This window comes from Erythranthe guttata, chromosome 14 (genome assembly GCF_056151865.1).
Source record: "Erythranthe guttata isolate IM_541 chromosome 14, IM_541, whole genome shotgun sequence".
Taxonomy (NCBI): Eukaryota; Viridiplantae; Streptophyta; class Magnoliopsida; order Lamiales; family Phrymaceae; genus Erythranthe; species Erythranthe guttata.
Genome location: NC_142546.1, coordinates 20,629,301 through 20,651,287, shown reverse-complemented (window position 1 = coordinate 20,651,287; position 21,987 = coordinate 20,629,301). Strand labels below are relative to the sequence as shown.

Sequence of the window (21,987 nt, the reverse complement as noted above, 5' to 3'; positions counted from 1 at the left end):
TTTTCACGTTTTTGCAGGAGCGGGAGATAGGGTAATGAGGTTCCAGGGGCAAAATTGGATAATAGGTGGCTAAAATTGGGACATAGGCTTTTCTCAAATGGTCTAAAATATTTTGGGCCTACCTCTATTAAAAAAAGTAATGGGGGGTTATGTCAAAGAGCCCCAAAATTTAAAGTGGACCATCTAAGTTTCCTTTTTTTTATTATTATTATAAGTTAATTATAAATAATGATCTAAAATTTATTTATTAAATTTTATTATTATATATTATAATTTCATTGTTACTAATAATAGAAAAGTTCGTGAGCTGAAAAACAGCTTCGAGCTCGAACTATTATCCAGTCGGTTCATTGACTCACGAAGTCGGTTCGGATCATTTACATTGCATACAACCCCTAGTATGTCATGAATGGTGTAATGAAGTTTAGTGTCAATTTAAGACCATGGGTTTGTCGAAGATTACTATCAATTGATATAAATACAGTGCCAATTTCGAACAATTTTCAGAAGTCCAATCACTATCGTGTTTTTTGAAATAATGATTTAATTTCTAAAATCAATTTAAAGGACTACAAATTTGATGCTTCGACTATTCACAAAATTGAATTTAAAAATGGTCAAAATCCCATTTAAATTCAATACAGTACTTGTAAGACTGAAATATTATTTAGCACCTCCCAAATTAAGAGAAACTTCAATATATACTACACTATTCGAAAAATAATGTAATGTATTTAGTAAGTCATTAAAAATGCAAATAGCAATTAATAATAATAACAAACTGCCAGCATATATGCAGTAGGAATTCTTATACACCGAATGTTTGGTAACCGTAGATTTGCACATAAACACACACACAATTATGTATGTGTGCTTAATTATATGGATGGTTATTTAACCTCATTTACGGTTAACAAGCATTCGGTGTAGTATATAACTCCGCGGGGGTTTATCCATCAATACACATGAATACTAGCTAGATCAACCTAATTCATTTCAATTCATGCATGCACGTTTACAGGAAAATAAATATAATTCAGTTAAACATAGATTGGGCAACCCCATTGATTGTACTTAACAAAATTAAAACAGGTTTAATTTAGCAAGTTTCAGACCAAAACAAAAGAACAAATCTTTTACAACTCAGTACACCACACCATAAGCACAAAATTAACCTAAAAAACATTATAAAATCCAACTCTAGCATATTGCATATATGCATGCATGCTAGATCTTCTTCTCACAATTATAACTCTTTTCTTTCTCATGCTTCATTATCACCGTCTGCAGTACTCTTCTTCACGATTACACTGTCTTCTTCTTTCTGCGCCATAGCTTTAAATCCCGGACAGCTGTAACTAGGGTCGTCTTTCGGTATCTTCTTCTTCTGAGTTTTGTTTCTCGCCTTCGACTTGCTTGGCCGCCTTGACGGGTTATTTGGAGCCTCGAGAGCCAACACGACAATTCGGTGTTTGGCTTCTGCATTCGGAGGCGGCGCCGCACTTTGGTCAGTACTTTCAACACGATCTTGCAAATCCATACGTTGTAGCTTCACCTCCATGTGTTCTCTTGCTTCCTGCAATTGCAATCAAATACCAAAAATCAAATATTAATTCTTTCAAATTTATATATAATTCACACAAATGCATCATATAAGGATATATATATCTTAATATATAGGCAACAAATGTAATTGTCTAATTGATGCATCCATTTTCAAAGATGATTTTTGGTTTTCAAGTTATACAATTGGTTAATAAGAAAGGGTTTTTTTTTTTTTTTTTTTTGTTGAAAATACTATTCACGCACATGATTTTAACGAGAGAAAAATCGGTCTCTATGTTTTTTTTTTCTATTCTCTATATGTTCTTCAATTCCGGAAGAGATTAAAGAGTTTTTTTCCTCGATTTAATCTTGGAATTGAATTTTAACTTAAAATTAGAATTCACTTAGATATGCCCACTATAATAATTAAGAAGATTATCAATCCGGGGTATATAGTAGAAGATCAATGATTTTGGAGTTATGTTGTCAACGTGTTTCATGACCGTGTTTCGTCGCGTTCATCGTTTCCGAATCCGACAATACGATATCTTACATTTGAGAATTAGCACACAATGTTAGGATCATATCTAAATCCTTGTGGAAGTCTAGATTTAATGTTCACATTAATTTTAGGATTAACACGTGTTCAGAAAATTTAAATATAAATCCATTGCGAATTTATCATGATCACTAGAGAATGGGATCCGGTTCCCATGACCAACAAGGCATGCAATCCCGAGACGGGTTGGGTAAAGCTCAACATGGACGATGCATTCCCGGCTTCCTTTAATGTGTGGATATTGTTAGCCACGTCATTCGAGGTCATAGACTAAGGTCATTATGATGCCCCCAAATAGTTTGCTTGTTGAGCTCACCGCGCTGGATTGGGGCCGAGACCATATTCAGAGATTGGATTTTGCAAGCGTTTTGAATCGCGTGAGCTTGATGCGCTCCTTATTGTTAAGTTGTTTTCATCCCTTGTCACCGACCATTGGATGTTACAATTTGTTCTCACCTCCACCAAACAAAGGCTTTCAACTATATATTTAGTTATGTATTTCTCATACGCATCGGGAGGGCAACTATGTCGCTGATGTCTTGGCTACTTTGGGTGCCTAGAACCAAATGGCCCCGACCTTTACACCATATTTGCTTCCCAACGAAACATTATTATATACAATCTACTCAAGATTGTATTCCCAGTATATAGTACTTTTCAAATTTGGTACCATCTCTTATGTTTCATGTGTGCTTTTTGAACTTGCAACGAGAAAAATCTTTCGCAAGTTAGCATCCCGTTAAAAAGTTGGACAATTTTGAATATTTTTTCGCGCAAATCATGTCTAATAAGTAAACAATCATCGCAATTTGTTTACTTTTTGGTGAGATTTTCAGTTAAATACATAGAAAAGATGAAAGTCGTCTCAATGCTTATTAGGCGGATATGCGATGCTCGATCAGACATTCAAATAGAATGTTACTTCTAGTGATTGAGACATGCATTGCATTTAGGTTGGTCATAGTACTCCAAAAGTGCATCAAAGGTGTGTATTATTTTCTAGGCACACTTGCAATAAGAGGTGAAGAAGGCGCAACATCGTCTACCATGTCCAAAAATATGTTTATTTGCAGCGCAATATTCATCCATTGACTTGATCATTCACGAGAGTTTACAATAAAACAAAATCTTAGAGATGCAATAGACAAATGGAGAATCCCGAATAACTATCCAAGCCGCAACTCCGCCTGGCATTTTCTTTTTGGATACCTAGGCTACCTACGACGAGGAAGGGCTTACTAATTGACAAGATGCTTCGAGTGAGAAAAGGCATGCCATCTGCGACTTCATTTTTTAGATATATTATATGAGCAAATGCCCGAACCCAAATGTATTATTGTTATGTAACTTCGAGCATCCGAAGAAGCCAAGAACATCACTATGCAAGAATGCTATTGTATCATGGTAGAAGCACAAATATATCCTCAAAGAAGTTCTTTTTCATACTTGTCCAATATATTAGTAGTTTGAAATAAGACATTGGGTTCATGCATGTTCACAACTTCACATATAGTCTCGCAAAATAGGACGTGAGTTGAGTGTTCAATCGCCACTAACTACGACATATACCACTGCGATCACATTAGGGTTGTTTAGAATGCATGAGATCAATATGCACCACCACCATGCCGATTCGAAATGAGTGGATAACGACAAAAGATAATTGATGGTCACTAGATATAGATGCCGTCATCAACTTAGTGTTTGAGTCTCTATGCTTCATGAAACTTCCCAATCAACTCCAAGTATCGCGCGCATTTAGTTGGATTCTTCATTCGCGCAAGTATCAATAGATCCAAATGGACATTTCTTAAAATATACTTTGAATATAGCATGATCATGAGTTAGACTTTCCTCATACTAGTTATTATAAAATGAACTTGCATTTAAAGACTTAATTGTTTGCGAGATTCGACAATTGACTCCAAAACTAGCATTTCGTTACATTCGTCATTTATGAAAATGTCGAAAGATCGAATGATAGACATTGCATAAAAGGAATTCAACTTTATTTCTAGGCGCACTTGCAATAAGTACGGAAGAGGGTCACCCATTGTCCATCGTGCATGAAACGTCCCTTTGCATCACAGTATGCATTCAAAGGCTCGATCATTCACGAGGGTTTACAGTTCACATCAAACATCACTCTGCAAGAATAATATCGTATCATGGTTAGAAATAAAATTATATCATTAACTTCGTTTAACAATACCCTATCGTCGTGGGTATTCGAATCCCCAATGTCTCCTTCAAAGATAGATGTCCGAAACCACTGGACGAAGGGCGGCACCTTGCTCACCCACCCTCATATCGCCTTTACTTTATAGATACGTACTGAGGAAGACCAGATTCCTTTTTACCCTTTTGAATAGTTTTACTATTCAAAGTAGAATTTCGTTTCGATAAGTATATAAAGAAACGTTGATTTTCATATTTCTTTTAGTAGACCAATATGAAATTAGGTCCATATATGTTCACATGATGTCTTATAAGATATCATGTGAATTGAGTGTTCAATCGTCACTAGTCACGATTTGCATCGTGGGCTAGCTTCCATTCATGTGTGCACGCACACATTAGGCTAATTACAACACCCTTAGGCTCATTCGGAAGGAGTATGGAAAGATCATATTAGTGTTTTAAAATGAATTTGCATTCCGTGACCCAATGGTTCGTGAAATTTTACAATTGATCTTCCTATTTAATTAGTATCATACATATATATATATATATGACATGTATGAATAGATACAATCCTTCATTAAGCTATGATCCAAATACTTAACATGTTGATTAGGTAGAGACTTACCTTAGTAGCCTAGCGATTATAGGCTCCGATCCACATGCACTCGAAAACTCAACGATAAATTGCTCATGAGATTATGCATGCAATTCACTTCACGAATCACATTTTCTTGTATCCATCAATTATGCAAATTCGAGAGATCAAAGTGTAATGTATTCACAACCAATTGATCATTACTGGCTTATGCCAGTGGTGCATGGCTATGTGAAATCTAGACATTCCTATATACTTCGATATTGTTTTAGATTTTGATTGAATACGTGTGTCTACTCTTCCAATAATATCGATCAAGACAGCAGAGCGAACATTTTCATCAATCAATAGAGTTACAATCAATCTTTGAACATATATAAAATGCATGATGGGTTTCTTCTAGACTCAACGATGAACGTTTTATATTGAGAATTTGAGAGATACTACAATCAACCCATTATGTAAGGACTCGGATTATGAGTAATGAAAGAAATTTGTGCCTTTTTCGAAAAATGTCTATATTTGAGAAAGAGATGTTTAACGTAAGATTGGATTCATGTTTGAATCCCTTGAACCAAATGTTTAAATTAAAGAGTTGTTAATACATAGAATAATTATTATTTTATGACCGCTTAAATTTCTATGTATAATGCTATTTTTTTATTTTAATTAAATAAAGTTTTGTTTAATTTAGTCAAACAATTTATCAAATATTTGTGATGAAATTACAAATATATTTAATATTTTCTCATAATAAATTTATATGTGTAGTAAACTTGGATAAATATATATAGAATAATTAATTAAAATAATTAAAGTTTAACTTTCACCTATCTTAAAAAAAATATGTAGTATAAGTTTCAGTTTTGATACGTTGTTCAATCTCAAAAAAGAGACGTTGGCAAATTTATTGTTTTGAACATTTTAATCTGTATCAATTAATTAATCCCTATTTTTGTTGATTGTGTTGTCTTAATATAATCTCTCTATATATATATATGTAATAAATACAAACTTATCCAGAGTCAATGCATGCAAAATCCCAGTTGGCACACAGTAATTACAGACCTTATATGCAATTTGCAAACATTACTCAACACCATTTTGTTAATTTTCACAGACAAATTTGAATATTAATTAACTAATTAAGAAAATAATTAATTTGAATTGGGAAAATTAAATTACCTTGCTAGTAGGAAGTCCAGTCTTGGTCAAGGAAGAATCCGGAATCTTTCGAACCACCGGCTTTTCTTCCACGGCGGCCGAGATTTTTTCTGCAGGTTTTTCCGATGGTTCGCCGGAATTCGATAACGAATTGCTGCTATCTTTCGCCGCAAACTTCTTGTTCCTTTTGGATCTTGCTTTTTTAGCCCTGAAAAAAAAAATGATGATGCATGCAATGGCATATCTGTAAATAAATGGACAAATGAAATTAATTAAATTGTTAATTACTTGGCTAAACGAGCTTCAGCGTCTCCATTAAGCAGCATCCTCAACTCAGCTTGTCTGAGTTGACTGTACACCTTCGTCATCGTCTCCAGCAGAGGCTTCTCGGTAGCTTTGTCCAGCACTTCAGTGACGTCATCTTCTTCCTCATTCACTTTCTGTTTGCCGCGGTCGGCGTCATCCTCCTCGTCGTCGGTGAGTGGGCTGCGGTTGTCGATAAACCTCTTGCGAATGATGAAGTACTTCTTCTTGCAGGCAGCGGCGGAGTACGGCGGCAGAAGATAGTTGTGCTGTATGCCGGTTTTGTCCAGCTGCTTAGCCACCGCATTCCAGTCGTCGAAGCCGATGCGTTTGACGGCGTACACGAGCCATAGGTTTGCTTGAATTCCAGTGCTCATGATTTTTTTTTTCTCTTTCTTTCTCTCTCCTGGTTTTTCTTTCTTTCTTTCTCTCTCTAGATCTCTCTCTTCTGTTTGTGTCTCTAAAGAAAAAATATAGGGCTCACTCTCTCTATATATCTCTGTCTTCACAAAACTGGGTGGTGAGTGTGCACCAGCCTATTTGTTGCCATGTGTATAAATGACTCTCTCTCTCTCTCTCTCTCTCTCTCAATTTAATTCTTTTATATATCTCTCTCTCTATCTCTAGGGTTTAACTGTATCAGCAGAATATTCACCAACTTTTTTTTGGTTCTATATACACTCAGTATGGGCTCTCTCTCTCTCTCTCTCTCTCAACTACACACACCAAACTGGTTGGCTTCATATGCATAAAAAATGGGGGCTCCCTCGATCATACACCCGGTGAAAAACATCGGGTGGGTCTTCTGCTGCCACGTGTCCTTTTTTTTATTTTTCTAAAACCCCTAAAGGTAAACCCTAGCGGGGAATATATTATAAAATACAAAAAAGAGACACATGGCAGCAGAAAACCCACCCGGTGTTTTTCACCGGGTGTAGGGTGGAACAAATCAAAAATGGGGGTCTCTCTTGCTTTTTCTCTTCGTATGTGTTACCTATTTGGTTTTATATGCACAAAATGGGGCTTTGTGGTGTTGAGAAGTATTACAAGTATGAAAGATTTATATAAATTAAAATATATAATCTGGGTTCATACATGCACACAAAAATAATTATTTTTATTTTAATTAAATCAATAATTTTATTATATAGGGTTGCGAACGAGTTGGGTCGGTTGACTATCGAAATAAGGATAGACTCATCCAATAAACTGATGTTGTTAAAACTTGAGTATCGTTGTTGATCTAATCTTTGTGAGTTGGTTAACGATCGACAACCGAATAGTCGTTTCGGAATGGGTCGGTTGATTTGTATATATATATATATATTATCCGCCACCTAATTCACTTAAAATTTCTAAATTTTTTAACAATAAATATGTGCACATTATGCCTAGTTACGCACTGTCATCATAATTTATCAATTCAAAATAATTAATAGCATTTCGACAAAATATACAAATTTTAAATTCAAACAAATTTCAAATATGCACATTTTGCCATATTTATTAAAAAGTGCTCTAATTGTAGAAATTAGTAATTCCTATAAAAATGTTCTCATATTTTGAACTATAACAAAATATTCATTAATTAATATAACATTTATTTAATTTTTAATATTTAATTATAAGAAAATTGTATAATATCCTTTATCAATATAAATCTAAATAAAACATTATATTTTAAATATCTAATCGAATATATTAAACTTAGTTTCAATTTGTTCATTCATATTGAGCAAATTTTATTTTTAAACATTTGCTTTTATATTAGCATTGCAATTGATAAAAATGAAGCTCATTATACCTAAAAAATCATGATATATATAATGCAATTATATAATTTTAAATTAAAAATAAAGAAATGAACTGAAATGATATCAACTGAGTTAAAATTAATAGGTCACGGAGTAATTTTAATATTTATTCTAATTAGCTTTTAAAAATCTCAAAATCTAACATTTTCTCAAACTCTCGTAATCTATAAAATCTCTCCACGAACAATTTCCGCATGTCGTAGTGAGAGATGACGATCACACTCCATGATGTGCATATGATTATGAGGTTGAGTGTGAAGGGCTAGGTAGTGGATGGTTTTCCAAAACAGGATGAGTGTGCACATGCTCTTGTTGGATTGTTAGGAGTCGACGTAGAGGAGTTATATGCGAATTGGAACAAGGGCGGGATCAAGGTGAGCATGATCCGAGATCAGATAAAAGCTCTAGATTCATCAATATAACATATGGAAATAAACGCAAAAGTTTGATTGAATTGGGGTGCGCAAACATAACGTCGGTCATTGTATTTCCCACTTTATTTTTTCAATGCCAGCGGCAATACTCATTTTGTTGGAATTTATGCATCAATTGTTGCACAATCGCCCGCCCCCAGTTCCGTTACTTTTATCTTCGCCTACACATTGTAATTATGTCTGCTCGATCGTACGTAGTCTACGGCAACTTCTTTCTGAAATGATCCAAAATTATAATCGGTTTCGCGTGGCTTTTTGTAAAAACTCTTGTTATTTCGTACTGCTCTTGAGTCAAACGACTGGTCGAAAGTTGTCTATGCGAATAATTTATCAAATCGTGATTATGATTTTCACTTACAATTTAAATCGTCATAATCCATCAAGTCGATTATGGAGTCACCACATATGCATTCTTTGTCCCGGGATTCAATTCCATACTTCTCACACACACGTACTATCCATCGGCTCTTTTAAAATACTTTATCAAACGCATGCCACGACTAATAGCAGTTTCTTACTTTCTTTCGAAAACTTAGGTGGTGTTTGCAAATACTTTTTGAAAGTGATTATGCGGTTTTTTTTGCTCATAATCTGTTTTTAGGTGTTTGCAAAATCAACTTTTGGTTTTGCCTCTCTTAAAATAATCTGCTTTAAGCTATTTTTTAAAAGCACCCCTAACCCTGTTTTTTCAATTTTAGTTCATTTTCCGAAATATTTGCAAACACCCCCAACTTTTAGAAATAAGCACTTAAAACTAACTTAAATCACAATCACTAACTTCTGCTTTTAAATAATCATTTGCAAACACCACCTTAATATATGTCTCTCTACTATCTAACACAGGTGTAACCTCGAAGAATAATCTTCAATTATGTTGTTGTTTCATTAAAAACAAAATTCAATTTAAAAAAAAAAAAAACAAATTAGAAACCATGTTGTGTAAACCATCACAGAATAACAAAATACTTGAAACGGAAATTTTATCTTAGCTTCGTGGTTGATAAAATCGAAAAAAAAAAAAAAAAAAAACTTAACAATTTGTAGATAAAAAATGAGAGAATTTGTTATGATTTAAGGCTATGTTTGATTAGCTCGTAATGAGCTCTTAATGCTCCTAATATCTGATTCGGTCAGAGATAACCATTAAGTCCTAATGTTTTGACTGAATCGATAAGCGGGAGATGAATCCGGTCAGAGTTGTACCAAACACTCTTAATTTTCATTCAGTCAACTGAATGAAAATTAGACAAAATTATCCCCATAAATTCCGTGTCTCTTGGTTCGAGGAAGCAATTGTAGTTGATGAGGTTTTGTGTTCGGCCAGTTACATTTAAATACACAAATGAGTATGCGCTGAAGAGAGATAAAGTAGCGGTGGAGAATTTTTACTTTTTAGGTGCCAGATGTTTCAAATTTTTATTGTGAAATTTAATTTATTTCCCTTTCTTCATTTTTTAGGGATTATGGGGTTTTAATGAAAATTGTAAATTATATTGAAATTTTATTTTCGTATTTTTCAATTATAGGATTTAGATTTACAATTATTATTTTTATCCAAATAAATATATATAATATTACAAGGGTGATAATAATTATTTTTTTTATTTTAGATATTAGTGATGATTCTATTAGTGAATAAATATATGTTCAATAATTACGAGGGACAATATAGTAAAATTATATGTTATTCAGTGACTATAAATTTTCATTGTCAAACAAACTTAATTATTCAATATTCAGATTCAAACACTGATCTTAACCATTCAGTCATATATTTAGCATTCAGTGTTCAGTGCTTAATTCTGTCAAACATAGCCTAAAACTCTTTTGAAATTATCTTGGAAATTACTATATAACCTATAAATATGTTTGCGTATATATATGAAGCCCCATAAATAAATGCAATTATGTCCACTACAAAGCCCACAACTTTTTCCCTCTTTCCATATTTATACCTAATTATATTTCATGGATACTTCCAAGACAAGCTTCCCGGTTATTACATTTCAAAAGAGAGGGAAAACTTTAAAACATTCCATAAAAATCTTTCTGCCGCACACACTTCTCGATGCAAGAACAACAACCACAATTCCTTTCAAATCTCCTCTGAAATTATTAAAAACTTTCTTTCTTGAAAAATAATTTATTCTCCACACCCAGAGAGAGTGAAGTGCGAGAGAGATGGAGAGGAATTTGAAGAGGGAACGAGTGAGAGAGAATGGTGGAGATTCCAGGGTTTCTGAAGACGACGAGTTGACTCAGGAGACCGATTCCGTGTCGAAACGTAGAACCATTCGCTCAAAATACCGTTCAATCGAACACCGCATCAATGGTATTTTACATATCTTCTTCTTGATTTTCTTTTTTTTTAACCCTTAATGGAATTCTTTAATTGATTTATTGATTTTTTTTTGTGGGTTTGTTTAAAGCTGAGTACTTGTTTTCTTGATATATTATAAAATTACTGAATGCAGAGAGAAAAGATGAAATAGCAAACGTCGATTCGCAGAAGTTCATGGCCATTATGAAGGAAGTAGAAAACATACATCAACATGGTATTATTATTACTCTTCTCCCATACTCTGTTTCTGTGTGTGTGTGTGTGTGTGTGTGTGTGTGTGTGTGTGTGTTGGAGTGGAAATTCTTTTATTTTCATTATGATAATGGGGGATTTATTAAACTTGCTACTGCATTTTATTTGCATTTGATTTGGCTTATTTTCGAGGGTAATTAACATTTTGCCACCCGTACTTCGGCCCGTTTTGCGCTTTGCCACCTTAACAATTTTTTTTTTTCACGACCGCACCAAAATTCGCTTTTTGTTACCGATTGCATTGCTCATCACTCCTATGAAGGCAAAATTGTCTTTTCAAATTAAGCTGTTTTGATATTCTTATTGACATGTAGAAGATTTCTGCGAAGACAATACATCATAAGTTTGTACAGTTTTACGTTAGCTGTATTAACGCATAATAGTGTTTATTGTTTCAGTTCAAAAGCCGAGGGAACAGGTGGCAGACGCAGAGGCTTTTCTTGGACTGGCTAACATTTTAGTCGACTCTGTTAAATCACATACTAGTGGAAGCGTTTCTCCGGCCGAGTTTGTTTCCTCCTTGATCAAGAATTTCGGCTTCAAAAACCCCACCAAGGGTACTTCGGACAATTCACCGAATATTTCATGGCAAACTATGGGCTCTCTCGTTTCACCTATATTCCTGAATGGACCAGGCTGCACAACAATGTACGTGTTTTCGTATTTTTTTTGTATGTTTTTCGATAGTGAAAATATGTTTCTTATTTTCTTGATTTTTTTTGTTCCTCTAGGATTGGACCTATGAAGAACGAGCTTAAGCAACGGAAGTCGTCGGTTCGTGCAAAGAGATCGAGACCAACAGTTAACGCTCGACCAAACGAGGTATTATTTTCACCGTTTTTTTTATAGTAATTTGTTTCTCTATCCACGGATTCGATTTTGATCCTCCCTTCTTTTGGCAAACAGATCGAGAAAGAAGCTAAGGTGGTCGCGGAAACGGATACAAACATGCATTTGATGTTTGAGATACTAAAGAAGGAGAAAAATGTCAAAGTCGAAAATCTGATGTTGAACCGAAATTCTTTCGCTCAGACAGTTGAGAACTTATTTGCGCTGTCTTTCTTGGTAAGAGATGGCAGAGCTATAATAAATGTCGACGAGACTGGCTCTCAAGTCGTAGGTATAATAATTTTTTTCTCGACTTTTCCATTTTCGGCATCGTTCCTATCTATAATTCCATTTTTTTTTAATTCATATCGCAGTCCCAGCTAATGGTCCAAGTGCAGAAGAAATTAAGAGCGGCGTCGCTAAAACCCACCAATTCGTTTTCCGATTCGACTTTGATGATTGGAAGGTATTTTATTTGATCAATATTTAAATTTTTAGCTGCTAATAGTCATTTTGTTTTGTGGCGGTATAAATTTGGTTCTTGAAATTGAGTTAAGCACATACTAAAAAGGGTATCTTTGTAATTTGACCGCGGTTTCTTGAAATTTGCAGCTGATGAAGACTATGGTGCCCGAGGGTGACGAAAGAATGCCAAAACGGGATGCATCAACTAATGCAGATTATGCAAGGGCGAAACCGGAAACGGGAGTCGAAAGTTTTAGCCCGACCGTAGCGTTTCTAAGTGATCCGGAATTTATACCTACAGCTGTGGTTAAGAAGTTCTTGAGAAATTCTGGCCGCACGACGCAGTATTCTTGCGTAACTGATAACGGTGATTGTGGGGCCCGCAAGAATTAAAGAAAGCTGGTCTTTTGTAAGTTATGGCATGCATGTATATATAGTTTTGTGAAATTGCTTGATAATACTACAAGCAAAATTATAGCTTTTAGCTTTTTTGAATCAGCTTTTTGCTTTAGGGTTGATTAGTTATGCTACAAGATTTCTGATTTTTGGTAATATTTCTGGTCTAATTGTATTATATGTGATATTGTTTTGACAGCATTGATCAGACAAACATTTTAGATTGGTTGAAAGATGCCACTTTTAATTTGTTATTTTAGAATTAAGGGGTCTAAACATAATAAGGGCAAATTACGGTCAACCTCTGAGGTAAGATTAAATTTCAAAAAAAACCCCATTGTTTGGGTAATTACAACCACTTTCTCATTTTAAATATTTTCAATAAAATTTACGTAATTCAGTTATTACTAAATCAAATTGTATATTTGGTTCGGTAAACAATATGAAATATTGGCATACAAAAATTTCGGTTATGTTTCTTACATCCCTAAATTTACCTGAGGAGGAGTTTTTTTGTAATATAATACATAGTTGAGTTACTCAAACAGGAGGGTGATTTTTGTAATTTGATCTTAACATAGGGGGTTGGCTGTAATTTGCCCAACATAATAATTTATAAAAAAAAATGAATCGTTTTAAAAATTGGAGGAGGTTTTGTAAGAAAATACACAGTTGAGGAGGTTGTTGTAATTAACCGAAAAATATGGTTTTTTTTTTTCTTTTTTTAATTTAATCTTACCTCAGGGTTAATTTAATCTTACCTCAGGGTGTTACCTAAAAATTGTGCAAACTTCTTGTAATAAAAATTAGTGGCCGAATTGAGGGGAATGAAATGCAACCAAACAATTTCCAAATAAAAAGTATTGAAAAAATCAAAGTGAAAAATGGTGACAGTGGAGCAAAAGAAGGAGCTTCATTACAGGAGTTTGTTACATTACACAACACTCTTGAAATACTTTCACTTTCTTTTCCACATTGTCATATTTACATACATATATATATATACACATCTAAATAATAAGCTTCACTTCACCTTCTTCAATAAGCTTCAAGGGTTCATCGATCACTCTTTTTTCTTATAAGCAAAAGAGAAATAGATCTAAATAATAGTAAATTTCATAAGCCGAAATTGTTTCGACAAAATTGGTTCACTCGGTCGTAAAATTTGGAGGTTTTGTTTTTATCTGTTTTTTTTTACTGTAAATGACAATAGGTTTTGCTGGCATTGAGTTCTTCCCGGAGATCCGAGTGTTTATCGAGAGGCAATCACCGACGGATACTATCCCGGCGCTCCTCCTTCAATCTCTCATCAAGTTCAGGAAAAGGTATTATTTATTTATTTAATTAATTAATTAATCCTATTATAATTTTGTAAGGACGTACATTGTGGAATTTTGATGTTACTTCTAAATATTATATATTAGATCTTGCACAAAATGTATTATTTTATTTAAATGAATATATATAATATATATGATCTATACTCTATTGAATTTTATTTGGTAAACTAAGAAAACCAAAAGTAAAATTGACTCATGCATGCAATTCAATTTTTTGGGTAAATTACAAAAATGACCCTAAACTTAGATTAAATAACGAAAATTACCCCACCTATCCGTAATTACTAAAATCCTCTCAACGCTTGTTTCAATCTTACCCCGACCCTTTCTGGTGTGATTTTTCACATAATCTTTTTGTTTAAGGGAATATTTCTACCACTACAGACATGACATTTTCTTTATGGATTGGTGGGGTGTTTCTCGTAATCAGTTCAGGGGAATTCTCGTAATTTACACCTTTTTTTTTTTTTTTATTGTCGTTCATTGGGTTTTTTCTTTTTAAATCTCTATATTTACTATACTGTCCAAAAAAGGTTCTCCTCATACTATATTGAATTCAAACCCTATTAATAACTGCCATTACAAGGGTGGTTTGAGGCTTTGAGCTCGGAGAAAAAATGTGAAAGAGAACTAAAAATGTTGTACTTGATATTAATTGATGAATGTGTGCAGTACAAATGTATTTATACTACAATTAAACCAGCCGACTTAGTAATTAAAGCTAACTAACTAATAGTACTTACAAGCTGAAAGATAACTAAACCTAACTAATTCGAGACGTGGACGACTTTTTATTACAAACTCTAATCGTGCTACGTTCTTCATTATGTTGCGTTTTTCCTTGATTTCGATTTTCTTTCGTATAATTCGATTTTCATCTTTAACGAAATCGTATTGTTATTAACATTGCAGATTAATATCACCTTAAACATGGACGCTTCACCAACGGTTGGTATTCGCAATTTTTTGCTCCCTTTAAGATAAATAGCTTTAATTTTATTGCAAAAATTAATAAGCTGTAATTACGATTTTTTTTCAGAGAGACGAAACCGCGCGTAACAAAAGTTCTACAAAGGGCATCAAGAAGAAGGCCAGAGGAGGGTGGAGTTTCGGGTTAATTTTACTAGGTATATACTAAATAAGTTCCAAGAATATCGATTTCGTTAATTGTTTTCACTACAAATTATTTATTTTTTTGGATTTATTTTTATTTTTTCGACCGAAAATCGGGTTTATGGTAGTGCAGCTAATCAAGGGCTGGCGACACTCGCGTTCTTTGGCGTTGGAGTGAACTTGGTTTTGTTCTTAACTCGAGTCCTCGGACAAGACAACGCTACCGCAGCTAACAATGTCAGCATTTGGACCGGAACCGTGTACTTGTGCTCCCTCATCGGAGCTTTCCTTAGCGATTCTTATTGGGGCCGTTATCTCACTTGCGCCATCTTTCAAGTCATCTTTGTCGCGGTAATAATTACCGAATCGTCATATGAAATGACTAAAATGCCCCTCAATAACATGATTAACTTCTTAGCACTTCGGAACATCACATGAGGGCATTTTTGTCTTTTTTTTCAGGGACTGACGCTTGTGTCCTTGTCGTCTTATATACTCTTGCTCAAGCCTAGTGGTTGTGGCGACGGCCAAAAAAAATGCCAACCGCCGAGTCCGGTCGGCTCGGGAATATTCTATTTGGCAATTTACCTAGTCGCGCTCGGCTACGGTGGCCATCAGCCGACTATAGCCACATTCGGAGCCGATCAATTTGACGAGTCAATCCCAAAGTACCAAAACGCGAAAGGGGCGTTCTTCTGCTACTTCTACTTCGCGCTCAACGTGGGGTCACTTTTCTCAAACACGATTTTGGTCTACTTTGAGGACACCGGAAAATGGACGCTAGGGTTTTGGGCTTCTACGGCCTCTGCGGTGCTTGCTCTCGTCACTTTTTTGCTCGGTTCGCCGAGGTATCGGTACCTTAAGCCGTGTGGGAACCCTATTCCGAGAGTCGCACAGGTTTTTGTGGCGGCGGTGAAGAAGAGGGGGGCGGCTCTCAAGCCGGGTGATGCGTTGTATGAGCTTCGTGGAACCGAGTCTGCGATCAAAGGGAGTCGAAAGATTTTTCATACCGATGAATTCGAGTACGCGTTTCTAATTATTTGTCACTTTAGAGTTTCAATTATTCATTTGTTCTCATTTTCCCAATTTTGCCATTAATATTCTAAATTAATGACTGTTAAGAAACTCATAATTTTATTTTATCGACAAAAAAGCTACCATGATTCAAAAATTGCCCGTAACATTGCAGGTTCGTCTTTGAGATACTACACCTGGTGAAATACACGGGGTAATTATTAACCGTTGATATAGTGAAATAACTTCCCATTAAGCACACATACACATGGGTGTGTGTGAGTGTGTGCAGATCAACAATTAATTATCACCCAATGTATTTCGCCAGGTGTAGCATCAAACAAACGGTGTTTTTGCCAATAAAATAATATGAGGTGTTTTTTGCAAACTTGATATAATAATAGGGGTATAACTGCAATAAATTACTTTTCAATTTGACTGATAGTTTTTTTTGTTCTGAAAAAATCTTTTCGTAGGTGTCTGGACAAGGCGGCGATAGTGACGGAAAAGGACGGCGGAGCGCGGAAGAATCCATGGCGGCTGTGCACCGTATCTCAGGTGGAGGAAGCAAAGTGCATAATCCGAATGATGCCGATCTGGCTCTGCACAATCATATACTCGGTGGTGTTCACCCAGATGGCGTCCCTGTTCGTCGAGCAAGGGGAGGTGATGGACACGGCCATCGGAAACTTCCACCTCCCGGCGGCGAGCATGTCGGTGTTCGACATATGCAGCGTCCTCCTCTGCACCGGAATATACCGCCAGATCCTGGTCCCACTCGCCGGCAGGCTGAGCGGCAACCCCAAGGGCCTGACGGAGCTCCAGCGGATGGGCATCGGTCTGATCATCGGAATGATGGCGATGGTCGCCGCCGGGATGACGGAGATCGCGCGGCTGAGGGGGGTCGTCCCCGGGCAGCGGTCGAGCTCCACCAGCGTGTTCTGGCAGATCCCGCAGTACGTGCTGGTCGGCGCGTCGGAGGTGTTCATGTACGTCGGGCAGCTGGAGTTCTTCAACGGGCAGGCGCCCGACGGGATCAAGAGCTTCGGAAGCTCGCTGTGCATGGCGTCGATCTCCCTCGGGAACTTCGTCAGCAGCTTGCTGATGAACATGGTCACCGGAATCACGACGAGGAACAACATGCCGGGGTGGATACCGGAGGATCTGAACGCCGGCCACATGGACAGGTTCTACTTCCTGATCGCTGCTTTGACCGCCGTTGACTTTATGATCTACCTGGGTTGCGCCAAGTGGTACAAGGGTGTGAGTTTCGTCGAGAGCGGCGGCGGCAGCTACGAAGTCGAGGTGGAGGAGGAGGAGGAAGAAGTGGAAGTGGGTGAAATTGTTAGGGATAAAAGTGTGGTTGGGCCGAGTGAGGACCGAGTGGTGAATAGAGTTTAAATTTGGGCACTTTATGTAATTAGTTCCTTCTTGTTTTTCTCTTTTTTCATGCTTTAGCCTTTATGTCTATCTCAATTTTGCTAGCAATAAAAATATCGGTAAATTTTGGTTACGTTTTTATCTCACTTTAATTTTTTCGTGTGTATTAATGTTTTCAAAAAAAAAAATCGAAAACAACTTTTCAAGTTTCTCTCTTCTTTAGATATGATGCAGCTGCTGCAGTAAAAATATTTAAAGTGTATTTTGTGTCATTTCAACTTATAAACAAAATGTTACTTTCATTCTTCAATATTATTCTCTCGAAATATATTTTTCGAGAATAAAATAAGAATAACTTTCCAAAACGTATCCGAACATTGCCATCGGATTTTTTCATTTGACTAATAATGTCAATTGACCAATTAGGCTTTCTCATATAATCAAGAACTAAGAGTAAAACTCTATATTAGTAATCTCAATGTTTTCTAGGTGAAGTTTGTCATGCATATACAAATTTAACTTGATTGCAAATTATTGGGCAAGAGTAAATATTTATACAATATACCTATCTATATAGGTGTTGTTTACGAAAGCTTTTATAAATAGATTATGAGTTTTTTTTAATAACATATAAAATACTATATAAAAATTAAATTTGGGCATTCGATAAAACAAAGTTACCAAATTCGGAATTAAAAAACCGAATACTGAAATGAATTATCGGATCAACATTCGATACATGTTAAATTTTCTACTATGCGTGGTTCGGTCGATTTAAAGAAGCATACGGTAGATCAAATTACAGAAACTTAGGAAATTCAAAACCCAATACCAAACCAAATTATCGAATAAGTATTTGGACGTACTGGCGCGGTTCGGTCGGTTAAAAAACCCAATGGGCACCCGTAAATAAATATATAAAGGGTAAATTTTACTTTCCCCCTTTACTTTGGCTCGATATCACTTTATCTCCTTATACTTCCGATTTCATCGATTTGCCCCTTGTACTTCAATTTTTTTCTCAATGAGGCCCCCGCCGTTAGTTTTCATACATTTGACCTTAACACCTTTTGATCTAAGTCTGAAAATTACAAAAAAAAAAAAAAAACCACCCCTCAGCTCCCAGTTTAATTGATCATTAAAAAAATAAAAAATAAATTGTGGTTGGCGTCGTGGACTATGTTTTCTCGTTGTTTTGAATATTTTTTATGGTTTATTTTATTTTTTAATAATTATTTAAACTGGAAGATGTGTCGTTTTTGTAATTTCAGAGCTTAAAGTACGCGGGGCAAATCCATGTAAAATATACCCATATATAAAATCGATGTAAAATATACCCGAGTCAAGGTACAAAGGGCCCGTTTGATTACCTCTTATTGACCTCTTAATGAGTAATTTCCGCTGATTCGGTCAGCATAATGATATTTAGCGTGTTTGGAGGGAATCTCTTAACTGAAAGATTTATTTCTTACTGATATTTTTTTTTATTTCTTTTACCCATAAATAACCTTGTAAATTCCAAACCCTACCATCATAAAATATATTCCTCCTACGAGTCTTTTCATCACCACTTCTCACACATCATTAAAACCCATAGAAGAACTCTGCAAGACAATTCTTCAAATTCCCGAGTAAGTTTTTTCATTTATTTATTTTATTAATTTTTTATTTTCTATTGGATAAAGCTAGGTTATGAATCTAATTTTTCCAGCTCTGTGTTTGATGCATTAGACGGTTGGTTTGCACGGAAACTGAATCAAGGTTAGGGTTTATAATTCGACATTCAAATTTGAATAGTAGTAATATGAGTGTATGTATATCAATTAGGAGTACTGAATTGCTTGTTTGGTTATGAATCGAAAATAAGAACATTGGAAAATTGAAAGGCCTACACAAAGATTTTTGTATTGATAATGTTGATTTTTGTGGTGGGTGAAATATGATTATGATGATGCTAAATACTTAGATCACCTGGGGTAGTGTAGAAAACGAACTGGGAGAGCAAAACGGATCAGTAGCTTGACAACTTGATGATCCTGAGGTACCTGCGATCATAGAACACGTGAACTAGGCCGGGGGTTGATCCGGCGGAAACCCCTCCGACGCTCAAGTTAGACGTGCTGATCATAGAAATAGTCCAGAGAATACATATAATAGTATTGCTCAGTTAATAGGACGTACCTTATGGAATGAGTTCAAATGTGTATTTATAGCTTAGTTGAGATTGTCGGGCCCAAACCTTGCTTGAAGGTGATTGGGCCTCGGTGATAGTGGTCTTCGATATTGGGTTTGTGGCCCAGTAGATAAATAATTGGTAGGCTCATTGGGTTGGGCCAATTAGGCATATCATTAGATTATTAGTCCACTTATTACATGAAAAGTAACGTACTTAATTTCACTCTTACATACTTAAGTTTCAATATTTGGAGTTGTTCTGGACATGGTTACTTATTACAGGTATTTGTGATTTAAATTTCTTTTACATTAGACTTGCATTGTCGTGTTTGTGGAAAAGTCTATTTTGAAATTCATTTATTTTGATTTGGAATTTTACAGTTCCAATTTTTGAAAATTAGATTCCGATTTTTAATTGTTTTTCGAGGGGAAGTGGAATTAAATTTTCACTTCTCAAACTATTAGAATTTTCTAAATGTGCTAAATTCAATTAGATCGGAAAATTTACATCCCTAATTATTATTGAAAAAATGTGAGAATAAAAAATCAAGGAAAAAGTTAAAACAACGTGCTTTGGTATTGTAATAACTCACATCTTTCAATTCAGTTTTAAGATTTCCAAGACACGTGTCTTCACATCAATGGCATCCGGTTATTTGCTTAAATCGGACAGTCCGTTTTTAAGTTAAACTTTATAATTATACACAAATCAATATATAATTGAGCAGGGATGTGATGTTATGTGTGGTAATATATAAGTTAATCAATCGAATAACAGAGAAGATGATAAAAAATAATAGGAATAACATACCGATGAAGATTGATTGGTTTTTGTATCCCTTTACTTTGTTTTCTAAACTCAAGTGGAATAAAGAAATATTTCTTTAGTCCAATGATCCATAAATAAAAATACGTAATTAAAGATACGATAAGCATGCAATATCTCATTACATAGCATTCATCTATTTAGCATTTAAAAAAAAATCGTACATTACAAAAACTACTCTTGAAGCTTCGACTAATTGTAAATTATCAATACCATCGTGACATTTGGTTCTATTTTTTGAATCACAACTCGTGAGGGTTAACTTTGAAGAATAAATATTAATGAATATAGGAATGGAAGAATCAGATGAAAATAATAGAGTCAGATGGAACAACAGTAAAGTAGATAAATGTTTTCTCGAAGCGTGTATCCAAGAAGTTGCTCTAAATGGTAGAGAATGAGGTAGTCTGAAGTCAGAATCTTGGACCACAATTATGAACACTTTGAAGAAAAATCATAACTTTGTGGTTTGTCAAAGACAAATGAAGAATCGATATGACTAATTAAAACAAAAGTATCAAGCTTGGTTGCCGTTAACTATGAAAACAGGCAATATTTACAATCTTGCCACCAACACTATCACATGACAAAGGAATAGTGGACAGAGTATATAAAGGTTTATTGTTTAGGTTTTTATTGTTTTATCTAACTTTTATTAGTAATTATAAGATTTTATTAAGAATTATAATTTGATACTTCAATAGAGGCTCATCCTAAGGCAAAGAGTTTAAGACTTGCACATCTACCTTATTCTGACCTTTGTAGAGCACTATTCGACGGTGCCACTACTACTGGTGTTCATTCTTGGGGACCTAGTTCCCAAGATCAAAATCCTGGTGTTACCTCATTTTCTTCGAGTAATGTCCGGAATGTGGAACAAAGAGACATAGAAGATATTTCTTATTGTGATGAAGATGGAAATTTTAGGGATACTAGCTAGAGGGACTCAGACTAATGATTTCGCCCATCGGTCTCAAGGAGAAAAGCCTAAAAAGAAGAAAAAAAAACAGTCAACCCTCGCTCGGTAATAATAATTTAATAAATAAGATGTCAGCAGCTTTGAAGTTTATGATTAAAAATAATAGTGGGCCTTCAGTTACAGATTGTATTGCTAGATTGGATGAACTTGAATGGGATACAGAAGATATCTTATATGTTTCAGCTGTTGTAATCTTTGGCAGTTGTGCATGACATAGAGAAGCTTGGATGACGCTTCCTAAGGATAATGTCGGAGTTCTGCAAGCATGGATTAAAAGAAT

At 35.1% G+C, this 21,987-nt stretch overlaps 3 protein-coding genes and 1 long non-coding RNA gene across 5 annotated transcripts; 3 read left to right on the top strand and 1 right to left on the bottom strand.

The window, feature by feature from the left end:
- Positions 1–1,040: 1,040 nt before the first annotated feature.
- Positions 1,041–7,064, bottom strand: LOC148765407 (uncharacterized). Of its 2 annotated transcripts, none has more exons than XM_088813561.1 (3): positions 6,336–6,991; positions 6,069–6,255; positions 1,041–1,576 (listed from the first exon to the last, which is right to left on the bottom strand). In XM_088813561.1, the coding sequence occupies exons 1-3, from the start codon at positions 6,725–6,727 to the stop codon at positions 1,265–1,267; spliced, it is 891 nt and encodes a 296-aa protein (XP_088669687.1). In that variant the 5' UTR covers positions 6,728–6,991; the 3' UTR covers positions 1,041–1,264. The 2 variants fall into 2 exon arrangements, with proteins under 2 accessions (XP_088669687.1, XP_088669688.1); XM_088813562.1 differs by lacking the exon at positions 1,041–1,576 and adding an exon at positions 3,969–4,251 and having other exon boundaries at positions 6,336–7,064.
- A 3,498-nt stretch (positions 7,065–10,562) lies between these two features.
- On the top strand, positions 10,563–13,103 carry LOC105950153 (non-structural maintenance of chromosomes element 4 homolog A). The gene is made up of 7 exons (XM_012973472.2): positions 10,563–10,930; positions 11,073–11,153; positions 11,590–11,839; positions 11,923–12,013; positions 12,098–12,311; positions 12,394–12,485; positions 12,632–13,103. The coding sequence occupies exons 1-7, from the start codon at positions 10,780–10,782 to the stop codon at positions 12,875–12,877; spliced, it is 1,125 nt and encodes a 374-aa protein (XP_012828926.1). The 5' UTR covers positions 10,563–10,779; the 3' UTR covers positions 12,878–13,103.
- A 754-nt stretch (positions 13,104–13,857) lies between these two features.
- LOC105950260 (protein NRT1/ PTR FAMILY 7.1-like) lies at positions 13,858–17,860 on the top strand. The gene is made up of 6 exons (XM_012973614.2): positions 13,858–14,205; positions 15,133–15,168; positions 15,260–15,347; positions 15,467–15,684; positions 15,796–16,355; positions 16,824–17,860. Exons 2-6 carry the CDS (start codon positions 15,151–15,153, stop codon positions 17,746–17,748), a joined length of 1,809 nt encoding a protein of 602 aa, XP_012829068.1. The 5' UTR covers positions 13,858–14,205; positions 15,133–15,150; the 3' UTR covers positions 17,749–17,860.
- A 1,384-nt stretch (positions 17,861–19,244) lies between these two features.
- Positions 19,245–21,703, top strand: LOC148765406 (uncharacterized). Its single transcript, XR_016029742.1, has 3 exons — positions 19,245–19,358; positions 19,439–19,488; positions 21,435–21,703. It is a non-coding gene; the product is annotated as an uncharacterized LOC148765406 (long non-coding RNA).
- Positions 21,704–21,987: the final 284 nt, after the last annotated feature.

Bases quoted from the DNA above. Each gene is read 5' to 3' on its own strand.
- LOC105950260 (XM_012973614.2), top strand. The intron at 15,685-15,795 runs GTAATAATTACC...CTTTTTTTTCAG, and splicing joins TTCAAGTCATCTTTGTCGCG to GGACTGACGCTTGTGTCCTT. The intron at 16,356-16,823 runs GTACGCGTTTCT...ATCTTTTCGTAG, and splicing joins TTTCATACCGATGAATTCGA to GTGTCTGGACAAGGCGGCGA.
- LOC105950153 (XM_012973472.2), top strand. From the start codon at position 10,780: ATGGAGAGGAATTTGAAGAGGGAACGAGTGAGAGAGAATGGTGGAGAT. The intron at 12,014-12,097 runs GTATTATTTTCA...TTTGGCAAACAG, and splicing joins TTAACGCTCGACCAAACGAG to ATCGAGAAAGAAGCTAAGGT. The intron at 12,312-12,393 runs GTATAATAATTT...TTCATATCGCAG, and splicing joins GACTGGCTCTCAAGTCGTAG to TCCCAGCTAATGGTCCAAGT.
- LOC148765407 (XM_088813561.1), bottom strand. From the start codon at position 6,727: ATGAGCACTGGAATTCAAGCAAACCTATGGCTCGTGTACGCCGTCAAA. The intron at 6,256-6,335 runs GTAATTAACAAT...TTTTTTTTTCAG, and splicing joins GCTGAAGCTCGTTTAGCCAA to GGCTAAAAAAGCAAGATCCA. The intron at 1,577-6,068 runs GTAATTTAATTT...TTGCAATTGCAG, and splicing joins CTGGACTTCCTACTAGCAAG to GAAGCAAGAGAACACATGGA.